At 44.5% G+C, this 19,501-nt stretch overlaps 1 protein-coding gene across 11 annotated transcripts in view; it reads left to right on the top strand.

The window, feature by feature from the left end:
* add3a (adducin 3 (gamma) a) overlaps positions 1-17,671 on the top strand; it is a 162,745-nt gene extending 145,074 nt beyond the window's left edge. For 9 of the 11 annotated variants that reach the window (XM_070550012.1, XM_070550014.1, XM_070550013.1 and 6 more), the window contains 2 exons: positions 3,003-3,095; positions 10,435-17,671. In XM_070550012.1, coding sequence (XP_070406113.1) covers positions 3,003-3,095; positions 10,435-10,676 — 335 coding nt within the window. In that variant the 3' untranslated portion in view covers positions 10,677-17,671. The remainder of the gene's footprint in view (positions 1-3,002; positions 3,096-10,434) is intronic. The other 2 variants (XM_070550018.1, XM_070550019.1) reach the window with 1 other exon arrangement.
* Positions 17,672-19,501: the final 1,830 nt, after the last annotated feature.

The following is a 19,501-nucleotide window of genomic DNA, read 5'->3' as shown; positions in this document are numbered from 1 at the left end:
TCATATTCAATAGGCAGCAGGCTTGTTTGTCCTCAAAAAGCAGAGACAATCCAAATTGTTCTAAAGCTTGAATTCATGATCGGATAGGTCCCAATGTCCTTCCGAGCAGACTTTACTCACCACACACGGTAGGAATATCTGATAAGATTACCTTTGGAGCTATTACAGTAATTAGGTGCATCTTTAAGCTTGCCGTAAAGAGAGAATCGTGTCGAAAATTGCCACAATTATTCTGCCATGTGAACCAGGCTTAACACTATACAAACCGTGTTTATGGTGTGAAACAAAATCGAGTACTTCATTATTTAACTTTTTGTAAAACTTCAGCTCTTGATTTAACGGCTTATCTACGTTTCTACCCTAATCTGTGGTCAGGAGCTTTGGGTAGTGTCTGAAGGAATTAAATTGCAGATACAAAGGGCTGAAATGGGTTTTCTCTGCAGGGTGTCTGGGCTCTCCCTTAGAAATAGGTGGACAAGCTCGGTCATCCGGGAGGGGCTCGGAGTAGACCCGCTGCTCCTCCACATCAAGAGGAGCCAGTTGAGGTGGCTCAGGCTTCTGATCAGGATGCCTCACTGGTGAGGTTTTTCATGCATGCCCAACCGGGAGGAGACCCAAAGGAAGACCCAGGACACGCTGGAGAGACTATGGCTGGTCAGGGAACGCCTTGGAATTCCCCCAGAGGAGCTGGCCCAAGAGGCTGGGGAGAGGGATGTCTGGGCCTCTCGGCTTAGGCTGCTGCCCCTCGACACAAATAATAATGACACATAAAATTCCTTCACTGCTAAATCATTTGACTCATAGTTAGGTTATTTTTAGGTTTGTAGCAGAAAAGCAGCAGCAGCTCTGGTGGTCCAGCAGTTAGTTGGTCTGAGCATCTCAGCGTCCCAGTGGTCCCAGCGTGCTCTCCATTATTAATGCTTCTCTGGTTTCTGGTCAGGTCCCTGCTTACTTTAAGAACGCTGTAATCCACCCGCTTCTTAAAAAACCGAGTCTCGACCCCTCTCTCCATAGCAGCTTCAGACCCATCGCTAAACTTCCGTTCATCTCCAAGATCTTGGAAAAGGTTGTGGGTGAACAACTCACAGCTGCTCTTGATCAACATAACATCTATGATAGCTTCCAGTCAGGTTTTCGTAGAGCTCATTCTACTGAAACAGCTCTTCTTAGGGTCTCTAATGACCTTCTGGCTCACAGTGATGCAGGGGACTGTTCTGTTCTGGTCCTGCTAGACCTGACTGCAGCCTTTGACACTGTTGACCATCACCTGCTACTGGAGAGGCTGAGAGACTGGGTAGGCCCATCAGGATCTGCTCTGGAGTGGTTCTCTTCTTATCTTTCTGAGCACTCCTTTTCTGTGGCCGTCTCCAAGTTTAGGTCCTCCGCCACCTCTCTTACCCATGGTGTCCCACAAGGTTCTGTGCCGGGGCCTCTGCTCTTCCTCCTCTATCTGCTTCCTCTTCAGCACATCCTGAGCTCCTTCAAAGGAATCTCCTACCATCTTTATGCAGATGACATCCAACTGTACATCTCCTTTAAGCCCCATGAGATGTCTAAGCTGCAGATGTTACACACCTGCTTAGACTCAATCAAAACCTGGATGGCTGGGAGCTTTCTACAGCTGAATGAAGATAAGACTGAGATCCTCATCTGTGCCCCAGACAAGCTGGTTCCCAAAGTCAGAGACTCTCTTGGTCAGCTTGCTTCTCACACCAAACCTTCTGTCAGGAATCTTGGCGTGACCTTTGACCCAGCTCTCACCCTGGATTCTCATGTCAGTTCTCTTGTTCGCTCTTCCTTCTTCCATCTCAGGAACATTGCTAAGCTGAGTCCCATTCTGTCCCGCTCTGAACTTGAGACAGTTCTCCACACCTTCATCTCCTCACGCTTAGACTACTGTAACTCTCTTTTCACGTGTCTGAGCAGAGCCTCCCTGAACCGTCTACAGGTGGTTCAGAACGACTGTGCTCGGCTTCTGACCAAGTCCTCCAAACACACCCACATCACCCCGCTTCTCCTCCAGCTTCACTGGCTGCCAGTCAACTTCAGGGTTCATTTCAAGATCCTGGTTCTGTTCTATAGGGCCTTACATGGACAAGCACCATCTTACATTGGTGATCTTCTTAGTCCCTACACCCCCAGCAGGTCCCTGAGGTCCAGTGATCAAAGCCTACTGGTTGTGCAGCACCAGGCTAAAGACCAAAGGTGACAGATCATTTGCTGCTGTGGCCCCCAGACTCTGGAACTCTCTCCCCCTGAGCCTGAGATCAGTGGACTCAGTGGTCTCCTTCAAAAAGCAGCTGAAGACTCACTTGTTCAAGCTGGCTTTTGTATGACCTTCATCACCTCTCTCTCTTTATTCTGCTCTCCCCACCTATTCCACCTTCCTCAGGATCCACTGATTTCCCTCTTTCCTGTTCACTCACTCTCTCTCTTTCTTAACATTTTTTAATCACAATTGTCTATTTTTTTCTCATTTTAAATATATTTTTAAAAAAATCTAAATTATTTTTTATATTTTTACATTTTTTGTTTTTGTGAAGCGCCTTGTGATTTTTATCTTGAGAGGCGCTATTGAAATGATATTTTCTTCTTCTTCTTCATCTGCCTCCTCTAGGATATTAGAGCCCAATACACTCAGCCACACACAATCAAGGGAAAATATGTCAGAAAGAGAGTATGATGATCAGTGGACAAGGATTTTTGAAGGTTTTTTGTGTTGAAACAGATGTGCATTGCCTGATTCTAGTGTGTGTGTGTGTGTGTGTGTGTGTGTGTGTGTGTGTGTGTGTGTGTGTGTGTGTGTGTGTGTGTGTGTGTGTGTGTGTGTGTGTGTGTGTGTGTGTGTTATCGCTAATCTCCCAACCTCCCATCCCAAATCCCTCCAACCTCTCATCCCCACTGTTGTCCCTCTTCTTTAACCCCTCCTCCTCCTCCTCACACGCACCACTCTGCAATCCTCTCATCCATTCCTCACTGACTCCTTCCCTCCCTCCCTGCAGATGGTGAGCACGAGTTAACCTCTGATGACGGCTCTTCTCTGTCTCAGTCTCTGTCCCTCACCCAGTCTCTGCAAAGCACTCCGGCTAAAGAAGGTACCGCTCACACTCAGAAGTGTTGTGTTGCTGCTTCAGCATGAGGATGAAACTCATCACACTAAACATGATTTACTAATTATTCCTGTTATAACTTAATGCTGCACCGAGGATTTTAACATGAAAGCACATCTGTGGAAAAAGAACGTCATGTATGAGAAGCTGTTCTGACACGTGAAGGCCTGATCAATTATCTGCATGAGAGTTGACAGCCTTCAGCGCTTCACTTATCATGAGGGGCTAAATCACTTAAAGGTGAACTTTGGATACATTTTTTTATCAGATGGCACCATCTAGTGGCTGACAAATGTATTGCACTAAGCCGTGGTTTTCACTTCCACGTTTACAGCCGAACGCAACATCTCTCAGTCATCAGTGCACTCCCCTAGCCGACAAAGCTTAAACACATTATTTACCCTTATTATGCTCATGTTGTGTTGTGTATTCATATATTTATATTTTAAAGACTTGCTTGTCCATGAGAAAGGTCATCAACCTGCATCAACCAAGGCGTGTCCTCAAACCCTCGAGCACACACTGTGATTGACGTCTGTATGTAGGCGGTACTCCAAAGCCTATTTCACACTGGAAGCGTCAGTGGTGCAGAATGGCCTATCTTCAAATTAGAACCCATTATAGTCAGTATATGGGGGCGATTCAACCCAGCGGACATTTTCGGGTGTGTCCCAAAAGCGGCTCACCGTTCTGCCAAAGATAGGATTGGGTGCTATTTTTTCCGCAAGCCGCTTCTGGGGCGCGACAATTCCTCCAGTTAACATAGGACTAGACAGGTAAATCATATACGGTTTCAGTGTAAAACCCCCAGTAAGTTTCAAAATAAAAGGCTGTTGCAGCTATGCAATTTCATATCTATATAGATTACGTCAAAACATGTGACCTAACGGCTTATTTACTCCCAGTATCGTTCAAGAAGTGCAGTGGTGTGTTTTTCATGGCCTTAATACTGGCAGAGGAGAGGAACATCATCATATATGACATCAAACTGCGATATCAAGCATGATTTCCTTCTTTTTGGTTTAACGATGGATGTCATAAACTCGAGGGATTTTGCTATCTCACAAATGAAACGAGGAGGATTGTGGAAGTCTCGAGGAATTTTGTGATCTTGCAAGTCCGGCGAGTAACACAGCAAGGAAGCCATTTGGCGGCCAAGACTCTCCCGGTTTGTACCGGACCGCAGCAAAAGTCAAGCGTAAACTGTTCGGCTTAGGGATGGGTACCTTTGACATTTGAATCGATCCGGTACTAATTCCCGGTACCTACGAATCGATACCGGTACTTAACGGTACCAATTTTCGATACTTTTGAGTGTTTATTTTAATTCTCTTTTATAATTAAATATATATGTTTCTCTGTATATAACAATATTTGATAAATAACATTCAACTGTTTGTATTTTAACATCGTCCTTGTAGTTTTATAAGCTGATAATTAAACTGAAGCAAACATCTTTACTGTGAACTAAATTTACTGTGTATCTTCATTCCTTTTGCCGTATTTTTTCATTTGATTTTTCCTACTGGGAAGTTAGAATTTCCGAGGAGAAAGCGAACGCACCATTAGCTGATAACAACGGTGGCATAGGAAGCTAACATATCAAGCTAACGTTATCTTAAGCAGTTTATTTAGCTGCTGGAGCAGATTAAAACGATGATGCCTCACACTTAGATCATTGTCACTGGTTTCATCTTCACCTGTCACATTTAGTAAAGTGAAGCCAAACTTTAGAGCGCGTTCATGTTCTTCTAGGCGGAAATTCGAGTTCCGAGGAGAAAGCAAATGCACCATTAGCGAAACGGAAGCTAACATATCAAGGTAACGTTATCTTAAACATTTTATTTACCTACCTGAACAGATTAAGATGAGGATGACTCACTTAGATTGTTGTCGCTGGTTTCATCACCCAGTCACCCATCACATTTAGTGAAGTGGACCCAAGCGTTAGCGTGCATTCTTTCTACCGTGCTGCTCTGTTTACAACTCACTCGCAGGGACCGACGACATAACGCTCTTGCGCATGCGCAGCTGTCTAGGCAAGTTCTCGTTATGATGGACGGGTACCGAAACGAGGCACCGTTTGAAACGACGTGAATCTGTGCTCGGTCGGTACTATGGAATTCGGTCGGTACCTTAAAAAGTACCGAATTCGGTACCCATCCCTAGTTGGGCTGCTGTTCCACTCTGTTGATGCTTCCAGTGTGAAGTAGCAGTAATGCTATTGGTTAACGCTGAATGGGGCTAAGTTAATATTGCATGGACCATTAGTTTTAACTCTGCCTCAACACACCTGATTTCAATCAGCAGGTGATTAACCGGCTTCTGCAAACCCTGATGAGCTGCTGCACAGGTAACTGAACCACCGAATCTAGTGTGTTGGACCAGAGAAACCACTAAAACTAAAACGTGTCCTCGAGGCCCAAACTTGAATAGCCCTGGTCTACAGGCTCCTCAGTAGCAGCGACAGCCAGCTGGTACGATCCGTTCTGAAAAACGTTGATCAGAATTTGCAGGTTATATTTTTTTAACGGAGATCGGGCGCGTGCAGCCATCATGCGTCACTCAATACAGCGCCCGTGCGGAAAGTCGCCCAAGAACTTTTATCTGCTGCACTTGAATCACGTAAATAAAAATTAATTATTTAACGGAAAAAATTCACCAAAATGGTACGCAAGTTGAGCGAACCAAACAGGCCGAACCTAAACGGCACCTACGAAACGAAACACCGCTATACATTATGCAATCTCCACCAGGGGACTCCTTACAGCTTGTTACTTGAGGAAAGTACAAATCCTTTTATTGCAGTTGAGCTTGTAGAACTAGGCTTACCAAAACATATATATAATATAACTTCTGAGGCAAAAACAAAATAATGTCTATATAAAATTGTGGAAACACTAAATATAAATTCTAATCACTGTCACAAGCTCAGGTCATTAAACTTATTTCATCTCAGACCTCCTGGACCATGAACATTCAGAAATGTCACCTGAGATGAATTGTGGTGTTCTGCTGCTGTTAAGATCTGCTGTATTTGGTCTCGTAACGCCCAAGTTCTCCTGTCTGACATTTGAAACTAGTTAATGTACCTTCAACAAACACAGCGATCACAGGAACCCTATTACTAGTGGTAAATAATGGCACCATGGGATCGAGTTCCTGTCAGCTTCCTTCCAGGACAAACATGCAAATCCACACAATGGCAATTACCCTTTGACAGCACGCCAACTCAGGGGGCCCGTATTTTCTGACACCTCTGTTATGGGGTCAGCCTGTTCTTGTGCTCGTAACCGGGTCAAATGTTGTATTCTCTGCTTTCCTAATATCATCCTGTGCGTTTGAAGGTGTAAATAACCCGAGAGCTCTTTACTGTTGTAACATGAAACAGATGTCCTGGATCGCGTAACCCTTTCAGGACTTGATGCTAGTGGACCTGTTACGTGAACGGTTGTTATGAGAGTGTTATCAGGCGTAAAGGAGGGTAGAGTCTCCGGGCAAGCAGGTCACAGGGGTTGTTATGTGAAGCATAATAAAGAATCATATGGAATTAGTTCAGACTTTTATTCATAACAGTGCTGTGAAAAACTTTATACATTTCAGGATCAGGCAAAGATAATTTGCTGTTTCACATGAAGATTTCAGAAGTTCTTCAGGATTTTCTGGTAGAGAACAGAATTTGCAGTTCCACCTTTTTTCCTGAAGCAGAAAAGCAGCCCCAGACCATCACACTACCACCACCATGTTTTACTGTTGGCATGATGATTTTTTTAAACAGTACCCTCACCTTCTAAGTAGTTCCACTTTTGTCTCACGAGGCCTTAGAACATTTACCAGAGGTCTTAAAGCAGGCCTCTCCAAATGTATCGACAAACGTGAGATGGGATTTTGGGTCGATTTTGATCAGCAGAGTTTCTGGTCATGGAAGTCTCCTACTGATGCCGTTTTTATCCACATTCCTCTTTTTTATTGACCTCAACCTGAACCAAGCGATGCCTGCAGAGTTTCAGATGTCGTTCTGAGTTATTTTGTTCTTGAATTTCTTTAGAACGGGACAGGGTGTGTTGTTTTTTGAGATCTTTTAGCCTGCTTAACGCTGTCGAGCAGCTTCTGTTTTTGTGATTACTTCATTCTATAGATCTGGTTGTGGCTGGTTGGGACTGGACTCAGCTTTCTAAATTGTAGCATTTTATAATATGATTCATTAAGGTGTTACTGAAAAAAGTAACTAGTTACAGTTACCTCATTCAAAAAGTTACTTAGGTACTGTGTTGATAATGTATACCAAAACTTAATGGGCTACTTAGCTACTTTTTTAAAATAACTTTTTTTTTAAATGTGCCCAATACTACTGATTGCAGATAAAAACACCAACGCTTACACCTCTAAACGTCTCCTTTGATAAACACTTATGAAATGTGCTGTAGTTAAAATGAGTTGTGTCCTCTGATTAGCGGTGGCCCAATGCACGATTTAATCCTCGTCGTCGTCTTCCTCCGCTTATCCGGGTCCGGGTCGCGGGGGCAGCATCCCAACTAGGGAGCTCCAGGCCGTCCTCTCCCCGGCCTTGTCCACCAGCTCCTCCGGCAGGACCCCAAGGCGTTCCCGGACCAGATTGGAGATGTAACTTCTCCAACGTGTCCTGGGTCGACCCGGGGGCCTTCTGCCGGCAGGACATGCCCGAAACACCTCCCCGGGGAGGCGTCCAGGAGGCATCCTGACCAGATGCCCAAACCACCTCAACTGGCTCCTTTCGATCCGGAGGAGCAGCGGTTCTACTCCGAGTCCCTCCCGAATGTCCGAGCTCCTCACCCTATCTCTAAGGCTGAGCCCGGCCACCCTACGGAGGAAACTCATTTCGGCCGCTTGTATCCGCGATCTCGTTCTTTCGGTCATTACCCAAAGCTCATGACCATAGGTGAGGATTGGGACGTAGATCGACCGGTAAATCGAGAGCCTGGCTTTCTGGCTCAGCTCCCTCTTCCCCACGACAGATCGGCTCAGCGTCCGCATCACTGCAGACGCCGAACCAATCCGCCTGTCGATCTCCCGATCCCTCCTACCCTCACTCGTGAACAAGACCCCGAGATACTTAAACTCCTCCACTTGAGGTAGGACCTCTCCCCCGACCCGGAGGTGGCAAGCCACCCTTTTCCGGTCGAGAACCATGGTCTCAGATTTGGAGGTGCTGATCCTCATCCCAGCCGCTTCACATTCGGCCGCGAACCTACCCAGCAAGAGCTGAAGGTCAGAGCTGGATGAAGCTAGGAGGACCACATCATCCGCAAAAAGCAGAGACGAGATTCTCCTGCCACCAAACTCGACACACTCCACACCACGGCTGCGTCTAGAAATTCTGTCCATAAAAGTGATGAACAGAACCGGTGACAAAGGGCAGCCCTGGCGGAGTCCAACCCTCACTGGGAACAGGTCCGACTTACTACCGGCTATGCGGACCAAACTCACGCTCCTCTGGTAAAGGGACTGAATGGCCCTCAACAGAAAGCCACCCACCCCATACTCCTGGAGCGTCCCCCACAGGGTGCCCCTGGGGACACGGTCATAAGCCTTCTCCAAATCCACAAAGCACATGTGGATTGGTTGGGCAAACTCCCATGCCCCCTCCATCACCCTTGCAAGGGTATAGAGCTGGTCCACAGTTCCACGGCCAGGACGAAAACCACATTGCTCCTCCTCTATCTGAGATTCAACTATCGATCGGACCCTCCTCTCCAGTACCTTGGCGTAGACCTTTCCAGGGAGGCTGAGGAGTGTGATCCCCCTATAGTTGGAACACACCCTCAGGTCACCCTTCTTAAAGATGGGGACCACCACCCCGGTCTGCCACTCCCTAGGAACTGCCCCCGATGACCACGCAATGTTGTAGAGACGTGTCAACCATGACAGCCCTACAACATCCATAGCCTTGAGATACCCAGGACGAACCTCATCCGCCCCCGGGGCTCCGCCGCTGTGTAGTTGTTTGACTACCTCAGCAACTTCTGCCCCCGAGATCGGACAGTCCATCCCCAGGCCTCCCAGCTCTGGTTCCTCCTCGGAATGCGCATTGGTGGGATTGAGGAGCTCCTCAAAGTATTCCTTCCACCGTCCGACTATAGCCTCAGTTGACGTCAGCAGCTCCCCCTCCCCACTGTAAACAGTGTGAGCGAGTTGCTGCCTTCCTCTCCTGAGGCGCCGGACAGTTTGCCAGAACCTCTTTGGAGCCGATCGATAGTCTTTCTCCATGGCCTCACCAAACTCCTCCCACGCCCGAGATTTTGCCTCGGCAACTGCCACTGCTGCACCCCGCTTGGCTATCCGGTACCTGTCTGCTGCCTCCGGAGACCCACAGACCAGCCACGCCCTGTAGGCCTCCTTCTTCAGCCTGACGGCTCCCCGAACCTCTGGTGTCCACGATTTAATCCTTTCACTGAAATGTCAAACGTGCCAAATTGATAACAATTCAGAAGCATTCAAAATCTATTCTTTTTCATCATAATTAAATGACAAAAAATATAAGCCTGGTGCACCGCCTGGACATTTTAGGGGCCGGACTGGTGGAAATGTGGTCGCAGAAAGGACTTCACCCATGCAGTGTGATATTTACTCAGCAGGTTTGAAGGCAAGCATTTGAAATTGGTCCTTTCCTTCAAACTGGCTGAGTGAACTTGCTGCATGGGTGAAATGCTAGTTGCTAACACCACGTTTCCACCAGTCTGCCCCTTAAATGGATGGGCGGCATGAGTGGCCGGTGACTGACTAAAGCCATGGTTCCCAAACATTTCAGCTTCAGACCCTCAAAATAGCAGCGGTGAAGACACGCAAGCCCAGATGTTTCTAATTTGACACAAACATGATTAAAAAGTTAAACATTTCAGGGCATAAAGAAAACCGCCGCAGCTCATTTTCACCTCTATTTATGACCATTCAGTAGAAATGTTACTATGTTAGAGATGTAGCTTCAGCATTTGTTTTGCTATTTTATTTTTATTTCTGGAAATCATCTCAAAACCCTACTGGGAACCTGAACCCAACTTTGGAAACCACTGGTCTAGGGTAACAACAACTGATTAAGCTTATCTCCAAAGTAACTCATCAAATTCTGGTAAAAGTAATGCATTACTACCTAATGCTGATCTTCACATAGGACCAGGTTGATTTAGCTTTTTATTTTTTTTTTTCATTAAGTAAAATCATTTGAAAACTGCATTTTGGATTTTCTCAGGATGTCTTTGTCTGGTATTGACATTTTGTCTGAACTATGCCATTTAAGTGTGGTGGGCTTCTAATGACACGCTGTCTGACTCCATCCTCCTCCTCCCAGACAACCACACAGGCCTGGTGAACGGCAAAGACAACCACGACGAGGAGCTGTCGAAGCGCGTCAGTCAGCTCACCACCAGCGTGGAGAGCGTGGAGATCACCGTGCGCCCCGGGGAGAAGATCGAGGAGGCGCTGTCCCCCGAGAGCTCCCCCTCCAAGTCACCCAACAGCAAGAAGAAGAAGAAGTTCCGCACGCCGTCGTTCCTGAAGAAAAACAAAAAGAAAGAGAAGACGGAGGCTTGAAAGCAAGCAGTTTTTGTTGGAGGCGAGGCGGGGGGCGAGAAGCAAACAGCTCCTCCTTTCTGTTTCACACCTGTGTATCTTTTCTGTCCTTTTTTTGTTTGTTTTTTATTTTATTGGATTTTTTTACGAGAGGTTTTATGTGCAAACGGCAGAAGAAAGATTTAACAAAAGAGAAAAATGGTTTGTGATATAAAAAAATGGAAAAGGTCTTATTCTGCGAACAGAAAAGAATGTTTGTGAACACAAACGTTCACGAAGGTGACGAGGGCAGGAGTTTCATACCTGATCACTCGTGCAGTAACAAGCCTCCTTGGAAGTGTCACTTATATCCTGATTAACTGGCTCTTTTTTATATTTTCAGGCTCAGAATTAAGCTTGAAGCCTCCTCGTTTTGGAGTTTTTGCTTCATAATAAAATAGCCTGAAATGACTGGATTGCAGCATTTTTTACCCTCTCGAGTCTACAGGAGAGAAGTGAAAGGCCAGAGCCGCACTGGAATAAAACAGGCTCGAGATCGATCTCCAGACAGATGCAGGATTCCTCTCCAGATGGTTTACTTATAGATTTAATAAATCCTAATGAGGCTAGAAATAGTGGAGGTGGAAGAATAGCTCACATTTGTGTAGCATTTTTTATATTTAGTCCTCTTCACCTCAGTTGGGTTTTTTTTTTTTTTTTGCCAAATTTATTGGAATAATTGTGGAAAACATAAAGCAAAACATCTCGTGAGATGAAATCTGTTGGATTCAAAATAGGTTGTTCAACCTGGTCTTGGACTCACTTTAAAGCTTTTGGAGAGATTTGAATTGTTTTGTTTTTTCACTAACAGCTACGTTTATTTGGACGCCTATTTTCGTAGCAACGCCTCATCGCCGAAGCTGTTTCCTAATAAGCGGAGCACGAAAACATCTAGAGCACAATTATAGGGAGCCTGGCTGTAGATGTTATATTTTTTACTCGTCGCGCAGCACTTTTCTTGTGACTCATTTTAGTTTAGCAGGTGTTTTCATCAGTGAAGGAGATGATGAAGTTTTTGGTTGTGCAAGTAGAAAGCAAGGTTGTTTTTTACAATTAGAGAAAAGACGGGATGGAGAAAGTGAGTCGGACAAAGAGGTCAAGGCGATCTCACTGGTGTTACACCAGAAGTACTTTTTTAACTTTCAGCTGAACTGGGAATCCTTTTGAGAGTGGAGTTGGGAATGTGTGTGTGTGTGTGTGTGTGTGTGTGTGTGTGTGTGTGTGTGTGTGTGTGTGTGTGTGTGTGTGTGTGTGTGTGTGTGTGTGTGTGTGTGTGTGTGTGTGTGTGTGTGTGTTAAAGCCATACTGAGACAAGGGTTGTGATTTTCATCTTCCTGCTCAGGCTTCATGGACCCACAATCACCCGTTGACTGCATCGACTCTTCAGACCTCCAAAAACTCAACTTCATTTGTTTTTTAATAATTTTATTATTTCATTAAGTTTCACGTTTTGCCCTGAATAATCCCAAATGAACTGGGGCATCACTCTGAGGTCGTGTGGACGTTTTGTTTTGATTCGAAACCACTGTGAGCCTGTTTCCTGTTGTTTTCCTGCTCTCTTCCTGTTTTCTTTTTTTATTAATGCGATTCCTCCAGTAAACACAATCACGTTGCAGCAGTCAGATGACCCACAGCTGAACTCAGCCAAAGTGTGATGGGTTGCCCCCATATCCTTCACCCCCTGCAGTTTCAGTAGATGCACCAATATCCCAGCTAGCAATGTGAAGTATTAGATTTGGAGGAAGGGTGGGAGGGCGTAAGGGAGCATCTTTAGCCGTACTAAACGACAGCTTTTTGGCTCTGGGCGAAGAGCTGGCATCACACAAACTGGAAGAGGGAGAAGGGATGGGAGGTGCGAGTCTGGAAATGGTATGTGTGTGTGGTGGAGAGGGACATGGGGAACGGACAACCTGACACTAACCACGTTTTATCACTCAGACTGAGTTTTCTTTCATCCTCCATTGCAGTACACTTTTCTCTTAGTTTGCAGAGAGCACTAGGCTCAAGTATTTTATGAGCAAACATTGCTCCCAAATGAACTGAATGTCTATTTCATCCTTTTTATTTCTTCTGCTGTTTTCAACCGTTTGCACCTTGCTTTACTAATGCCTCTCTATCCAGCTCTTATTTTTATTTTTTTTCCAGTTAAAAGAAAAATAACAAATTTTGCTTTGGCGTGCCAGAATGAGCCAAGCTACTTTGTGACCTGTGAAAATCCTATATAAATGGTTATCTAATGGAGTTGCTTTTAGATGTATTGCTAATCCGTGTAAATTCACAAATAAAACTGTATTTTAAGAAAAAAAAATATTTTTTTTGCTTCTTTTTCATGCATCCCAGTCCATTTCATTCAAATTAAGTTTAACATAATTGTTTACTTTTGCATCATCGTAAACATCCCTTTTAAGGGGAACACAGTGAAATATGCAGAAACGCACACTAGCTAGTGCCTTTTACGTGTTTATTCAGTGCTAAATGGAAGCACATGCATGTGCGGTGATGGTTATGTGTAAATGGGACCACATCAGTCCGGTTCTGGCCTCTCTGCACTGGCTTCCGATTTGCTATCGCTCACAATTCAAAATCCTCGTCTTTGTTTATCATTTCTTCCAGGGTGGTGGTCCCCCCTATCTGGCCACACTCCTGAACAGACACTCCCCATCACGCGCTCTGCGCTCCTCTGACCAAGGCCTGCTCGCTGTCCCTCGGTCTAGGTGTCGTACCCGTGGGGACCGGGCTTTCTCAGTCCTAGCACCGTCACTCTGGAACCAGTTGCCACCCTCAGTTAGGCTGTCCCCTTCTCTGCCAGTCTTTAAGAATCACCTAAAAACACACCTCCTCCGCTTGGCGTTTCCAGAACATGTCTGATTTTGGCCCTCTTTTATTTTGAATCCATTCCACAGTTTTCAATGGTACACTCAATCCATCCACTCAATCCAGATGTGTTTCACACATTTGTCCTTTACCAGAATGTTTCATCTATCTTGTAATTTCCATTTTGTATTTTGTAATTTGAATTTCTTTTATTGTTGATTTATTCAATATATTTACATACAACTGTACAATGTTCAGCGCTTTGGGCTTCCTGACAGGGTTGCGGAAGGCGCTTTATAAATAAAGCTTTGATTGATTGAAATGTGATGAGCATCAGCTACATGAGCTGCAGAAGGACACATTACATCAAAGGATAGATAACCTCTAATGCTTTAATTCAGATGAATGTTTATACATCTGTAACTTAATATTTCTGTACCAAAGCTTTCATTAGCCTCAAAAAGGGCTACAGAGGATTAATGAAGTAAGAGTGAAAATCATGCAGCCTTTGACTACAAACCAAACAGTGCATCACAATCTTTGGTATTTCTCACTAAGAATCAAACTGATGCAAAAGGAAAGCTGAGCCAGATGATGAACGGTATTCCTCAAAGCATCAGATCACTTCCAGCCACAACTGAGGGCTTTTAGCTTGTTTTAAAGGCATGTGCTTGTGCATGTATCTGCCCGGTTTGCAGCAAAAACATTATTAGTGTGTCTGCTGTGATGCGAGCAGCAGAAAAATGATCTTTTTTTAGTTCTGGAACTCTCGTATGACCTTAGATCTCTAGTCAGGCTGTGAGGGAGTTTCTCTTCATGGCGTCCAAACTGGGTGAAGACGTGCTTCTAAATCACATGTGAGGGTTAGGAAGGGTTAAGTAGAAACATGAACAATGAATCTCTTACCTGTTGTTGTACATTGGCACTTCGAATGGGTTCGGTTTGGAGAAACGAAGATGAACTTGTGTATAATTTTACTGAATCTTCTCCCGTGGGCTGGCCTGAAAGGACCCATTTTCCAGGGCCAAGCAGAGTACCTGAACTGGAGTATGTACTCAGAAACGATCCAGTAGAATCTTCTGGGTGGGATTTGTAGTTAAATCATGCTGATTGGCTGTAACTCCTGGAGAAATCATGTTGGCAAATGCCGCCAAATAAAACAGCATTTGTTTAATTTTACAAGTTGCAGATGCGGCTGGGATGAGGATCAGCACCTCCAAATCTGAGACCATGGTTCTCGACCGGAAAAGGGTGGCTTGCCACCTCCGGGTCGGGGGAGAGGTCCTACCTCAAGTGGAGGAGTTTAAGTATCTCGGGGTCTTGTTCACGAGTGAGGGTAGGAGGGATCGGGAGATCGACAGGCGGATTGGTTCGGCGTCTGCAGTGATGCGGACGCTGGGCCGATCTGTCGTGGGGAAGAGGGAGCTGAGCCAGAAAGCCAGGCTCTCGATTTACGGATCGATCTACGTCCCAATCCTCACCTATGGTCATGAGCTTTGGGTAATGACCGAAAGAACGAGATCGCGGATACAAGCGGCCGAAATGAGTTTCCTCCGTAGGGTGGCCGGGCTCAGCCTTAGAGATAGGGTGAGGAGCTCGGACATTCGGGAGGGACTCGGAGTAGAACCGCTGCTCCTCCGGATCGAAAGGAGCCAGTTGAGGTGGTTTGGGCACCTGGTCAGGATGCCTCCTGGACGCCTCCCCGGGGAGGTGTTTCGGGCATGTCCTGCCGGCAGAAGGCCCCCGGGTCGACCCAGGACACGTTGGAGAGGTTACATCTCCAATCTGGTCCAGGAACGCCTTGGGGTCCTGCCGGAGGAGCTGGTGGACAAGGCCGGGGAGAGGACGGCCTGGAGCTCCCTAGTTGGGATGCTGCCCCCGCGACCCGGACCCGGATAAGCGGAGGAAGAAGACGACGACGACGAAGTTGCAGATGAAGCAGCATGGAAGGAAGAGAAAATAAGCAATTTTGATGCCACTTTAAAGTCAGCATTTTTAAACTCCCAACGGCACCAAAAGTGGCGTTAATCCACCATAATTTACACTACCATATGGTCTCCTACAGAGCACCGTAAATAGCAGCAATTCTTCTGATCAACGATCCTGTTTTAATGCCAGTTGTCCTCCTGGTCCCCCAAATAGATTAAATTGTGGCCTACCTTCTCAGAATGAAACATCTTTAATTTTATTAGTTTCCACAAGCGCCTTTTAAAGCTTTGCATGGAGACGCATCTGAGAGGACTGGGAACTCCTAAACCCTTTTCAGATAGACATTCTGGAATATGTGTGGACAATTCAATCCGGTTTTTAACCGGAACTGTGTTTTCAGACACACCACTTTGGTACCGGAACTTGTCCTTTCGGCTGCCTTCACACAGCATGGAAAAGTTCCAGATGTCGGGGGGGAGGGGGGGGGGGGGGGGAATCGGACTTATGTCAGGCATATTTCTGCGCACACGAAGACGCATAAGAGACCTGGATGATGAAGCTCAATGGTTGAAGGAATCATTGAAGCGGTGTGAAGCGCTCCGTCGCGCGTCTAGGCGGTACCGTAGGAGGCGAGCTGGCGTGGTTCGCCGCATGCTACAGGAGCGAGCTATCTAGGTGCGCACAGCGTCCCCCGGTCCCCTCCTCCCTGTCCGGAACTCGACCTCACCAGTCTTTAGCAGCCACCTTGTCCGTAACAAGTCCGGACCTGTTACTAGGGCCTTTGTCCGGTTTAATTACGGAAAACATTATCCAGATGTTTGTATTCAGACACAAAGGTCTTACGGACAGAGTCCGGAACATTTCCGTTTTTCGTGGCCTGTCTGAAGGGGGCTTTAAAGTGGAAATGCAGCTAACAAGTTTCAAGCTCAAGGCCTTGCCTAACAGATTATACAAACACAAATTTCACATTTTATATTTATTTTGGTAAAGTTTAATGAAATCCTTTGGTAATTTCCACCACAATGTAAATGTAAGCCGTTAAAATGAGCAGGATTTGTGTTCTTCAAAGACAGCAGAATTACTTTGTAACTGGCCAACCAGAGCTAATATCTGTTTCTCCAAACTGAGGCCATTCTGATAATTACTTGTAGCTTTTTTTTCACAGAAAAATCCCTTTAAGATTCACGAACCCCAGTCTTTCAGAATTCAGTATTTATTTTTTATTGAATCAGAATTTTCGAACTTTAGTGACAAACTTTAATATATGTCGAGATCACACGACTTAAACGCAAATAAACTAAGACATCTGAGCAGAATTCACATAAATATTTTTTGACACAGTCAAAGTTTCTTAATTATGGCTCATCTCAGCTTTTTCTCCTTTTGTTTACAGTTTGGTTTCAAAAGCCTCCCAAAGTTGTCTTACTGTTCTCACATTTCCTGACTAGATAAAGATTCCTGCGGCATCTCCGCAACGACCCAGAGAGAAAATCTGTTGCGCAAATGTGTCTTACCATCGCTTGCGTTGCATGTGAGGAAACTGAGAACACTCAGAACTTGCTCTTTAGGGTTTGTGAAATCTCTCGAGAGCACCGCTGTTGCACCATGGTGAAAACCTGCCTTTGTGGATCTGATTCATCAACATGCTTTACAAGTCTGTGCTGTACTGGTGCGACGTGCTGCAGACTGTCCAGTATCTATGCGGTTACAGAGTGTTTTTGAGCAGCCTCTGTGCCTTCACTGCTCTTTTTACTGCAAGATGCAATCCAACACTAAACAAAACCAACATTTAGACAGTTTGTGTTGACTATATCTGCCTTTTGAATATTTATGTTGTGAACTTTGACATAAACCTTTTAACAATGTTTATCTCCTTTTCTGTTGTGACCTCAGACATTTTCCTACATATTTTACTGGAGGTCCTTTTGGACTGTCTGTCTCTGTGTTCTGTGCCTGCTTTCAGACGTTATGAGAACATTTCAGTGGGTTTATATCAACAACCGCTCTTTGGAAACTTCCATCTCCTGAAGCCAAGGAAGTAAACCAACTAAGTGTGTTGAAGACAGAAATTGTCCCCATTTTTCTTCATGTTTTTATCCCGTGTATGCTTGACGTATTGCTAGCTTACATACGTGTATAAAAACCTGTGATATGAGCAAATATATTATCAGTATGCAGCAGCACTTTTCTGGGAAACTTTACCAATAAATCAATAAACTAAGTGATAAATTTCAGAGGCTGTTTTTGGTGTGTTTTAGAGGAATCTAAATCCGTTACTTGCTCCAGAAAAAGTGTAGAGAAAATTAGTCCAGAGCAGCTTTGGGGTCATTTGTGGTGTTAGTTTAAAAAAAAGGTAAAATTTTATTAAAAATGAAAACAATTTTAAAATGTTTTTTCACTTATTTTTTTTTAAATAAGAATTGGTAAAATACATTAGTACTACGTCTCATGGTCTGCAGGTTTCAGTCGACTCGAAAATTGTGTTTTTGGCAGATTTTCAGGTTTAATGCTGATTGTTGAAGGACACAGCTGCTCCTGAAGTGGAGTTGAAACTGTTCTTGTAAAGGATTTTACATCCTCTACGTCCCAAAGAACTGAAAAATTGCAGACAAAGTTAAGGTTAAAAATATTTTTATAACTTAAGGCAGTGGTTCCCAAACTTATTTAGCCGCGCACCCCCTTCTATGTCCCGACCATGTCGACGCACCCCCCCCACACACATCGGGGCATGGCTCTATATATATATATATATATATATATATATATATATATATATATATATACATATACATATATATATATATATATGTATATATATATATATATATATATATATATATATATATATATATATATATATATATATATATATATATATATATATAATATATATATATATGTATATGTATATATATATATATATATATATATATATACATATATATATATATTTATATATATATATATATATATATATATATATATATATATATATATATATATATATCAGATGTCAAGCTAAACAGACAGGGTTAAAAAAAATTCCCCATCACTTTCATTTTTTAAGTAGTAATTAATAAACATTCGATACCATTACAAATTCCTTTGATTTAATATTAAATAAATATTTAGAGTGCCCAGGTAGCACATAAACAATGCAATTTAACGGTTTTCTTAAAGTAGGAACGTTTAACCTGTGCGGCCAGAGCGCTCTCCTTCCTTCTGCTCTGCGTAAACCTGAGCTGATCACCTACTTGTGCGTAGTCAAATGTCTATAGGGGACAAGATATAGCCATGATGTTCACTTTTACCTCAGACCGACTTATTGCTGTTTTATGGTGTGGCTGAATCTGCGATCCGCTGCCATGCGGACTGGAATAACACATGCTGCAGTAACAGGAGTTGTGGTCAGGTTCATGAGGAGTCACTGGCTGGAGCGGACCGACTCATCCCAGAAGCTAATATCTTAATTTGACCTTGAATGAAAAATAACCTCTTAAAAGTTTTTATCGTGGTGGAGGCAGCGTTCATTTCTGCCTTCAGTCTGACGGCGCGCCGGAGGTAAAGCAGCATGCGCGCTTATTGAATCTGTGTGTGCGCGCGCGCGCGAGCGCCACAGCCGCTCAAGTCACCGCGTCTCGTTATTGGCGCTATTTAATCTTCTGCCCAGCCCAGATGTGCTCACTTGTGCACCCGTGAGCCGTGGTTGCGCTGGAACTCGTCTGACCTCTGACAGACGCACTCTGAACTTCAGATCTTCAGCGCGCTGTCAATAGCCTGAATGGGAATCATTTCTTGTTATTTAGTTACATCCACAATGTTCTGTGTGTGAGGTTTACAACGTCAGAACACCTGCATGAGACAGGGTGTTAATTACAATCTGCCAGAATGACTCGCCACCTTCAGATTCCTCCAACACCGTTAAAAATGATCAAATACAGAACATATCGGCGTGCGCAGACCAGAGTGCTGAAGCTCGGCGCATTGTTATTATGAAGCTATGGCACATGTGGAGGACACGCGCGCAAAAATATACTTGTTTTCAATTACATTTATTGTGCCCA

Source organism: Nothobranchius furzeri, chromosome 4, assembly GCF_043380555.1.
Source record: "Nothobranchius furzeri strain GRZ-AD chromosome 4, NfurGRZ-RIMD1, whole genome shotgun sequence".
Lineage (NCBI taxonomy): Eukaryota > Metazoa > Chordata > Actinopteri > Cyprinodontiformes > Nothobranchiidae > Nothobranchius > Nothobranchius furzeri.
The sequence above is the reverse complement of the archived record's forward strand: the minus strand, read 5'-3'. Positions and strand labels throughout refer to the sequence as shown.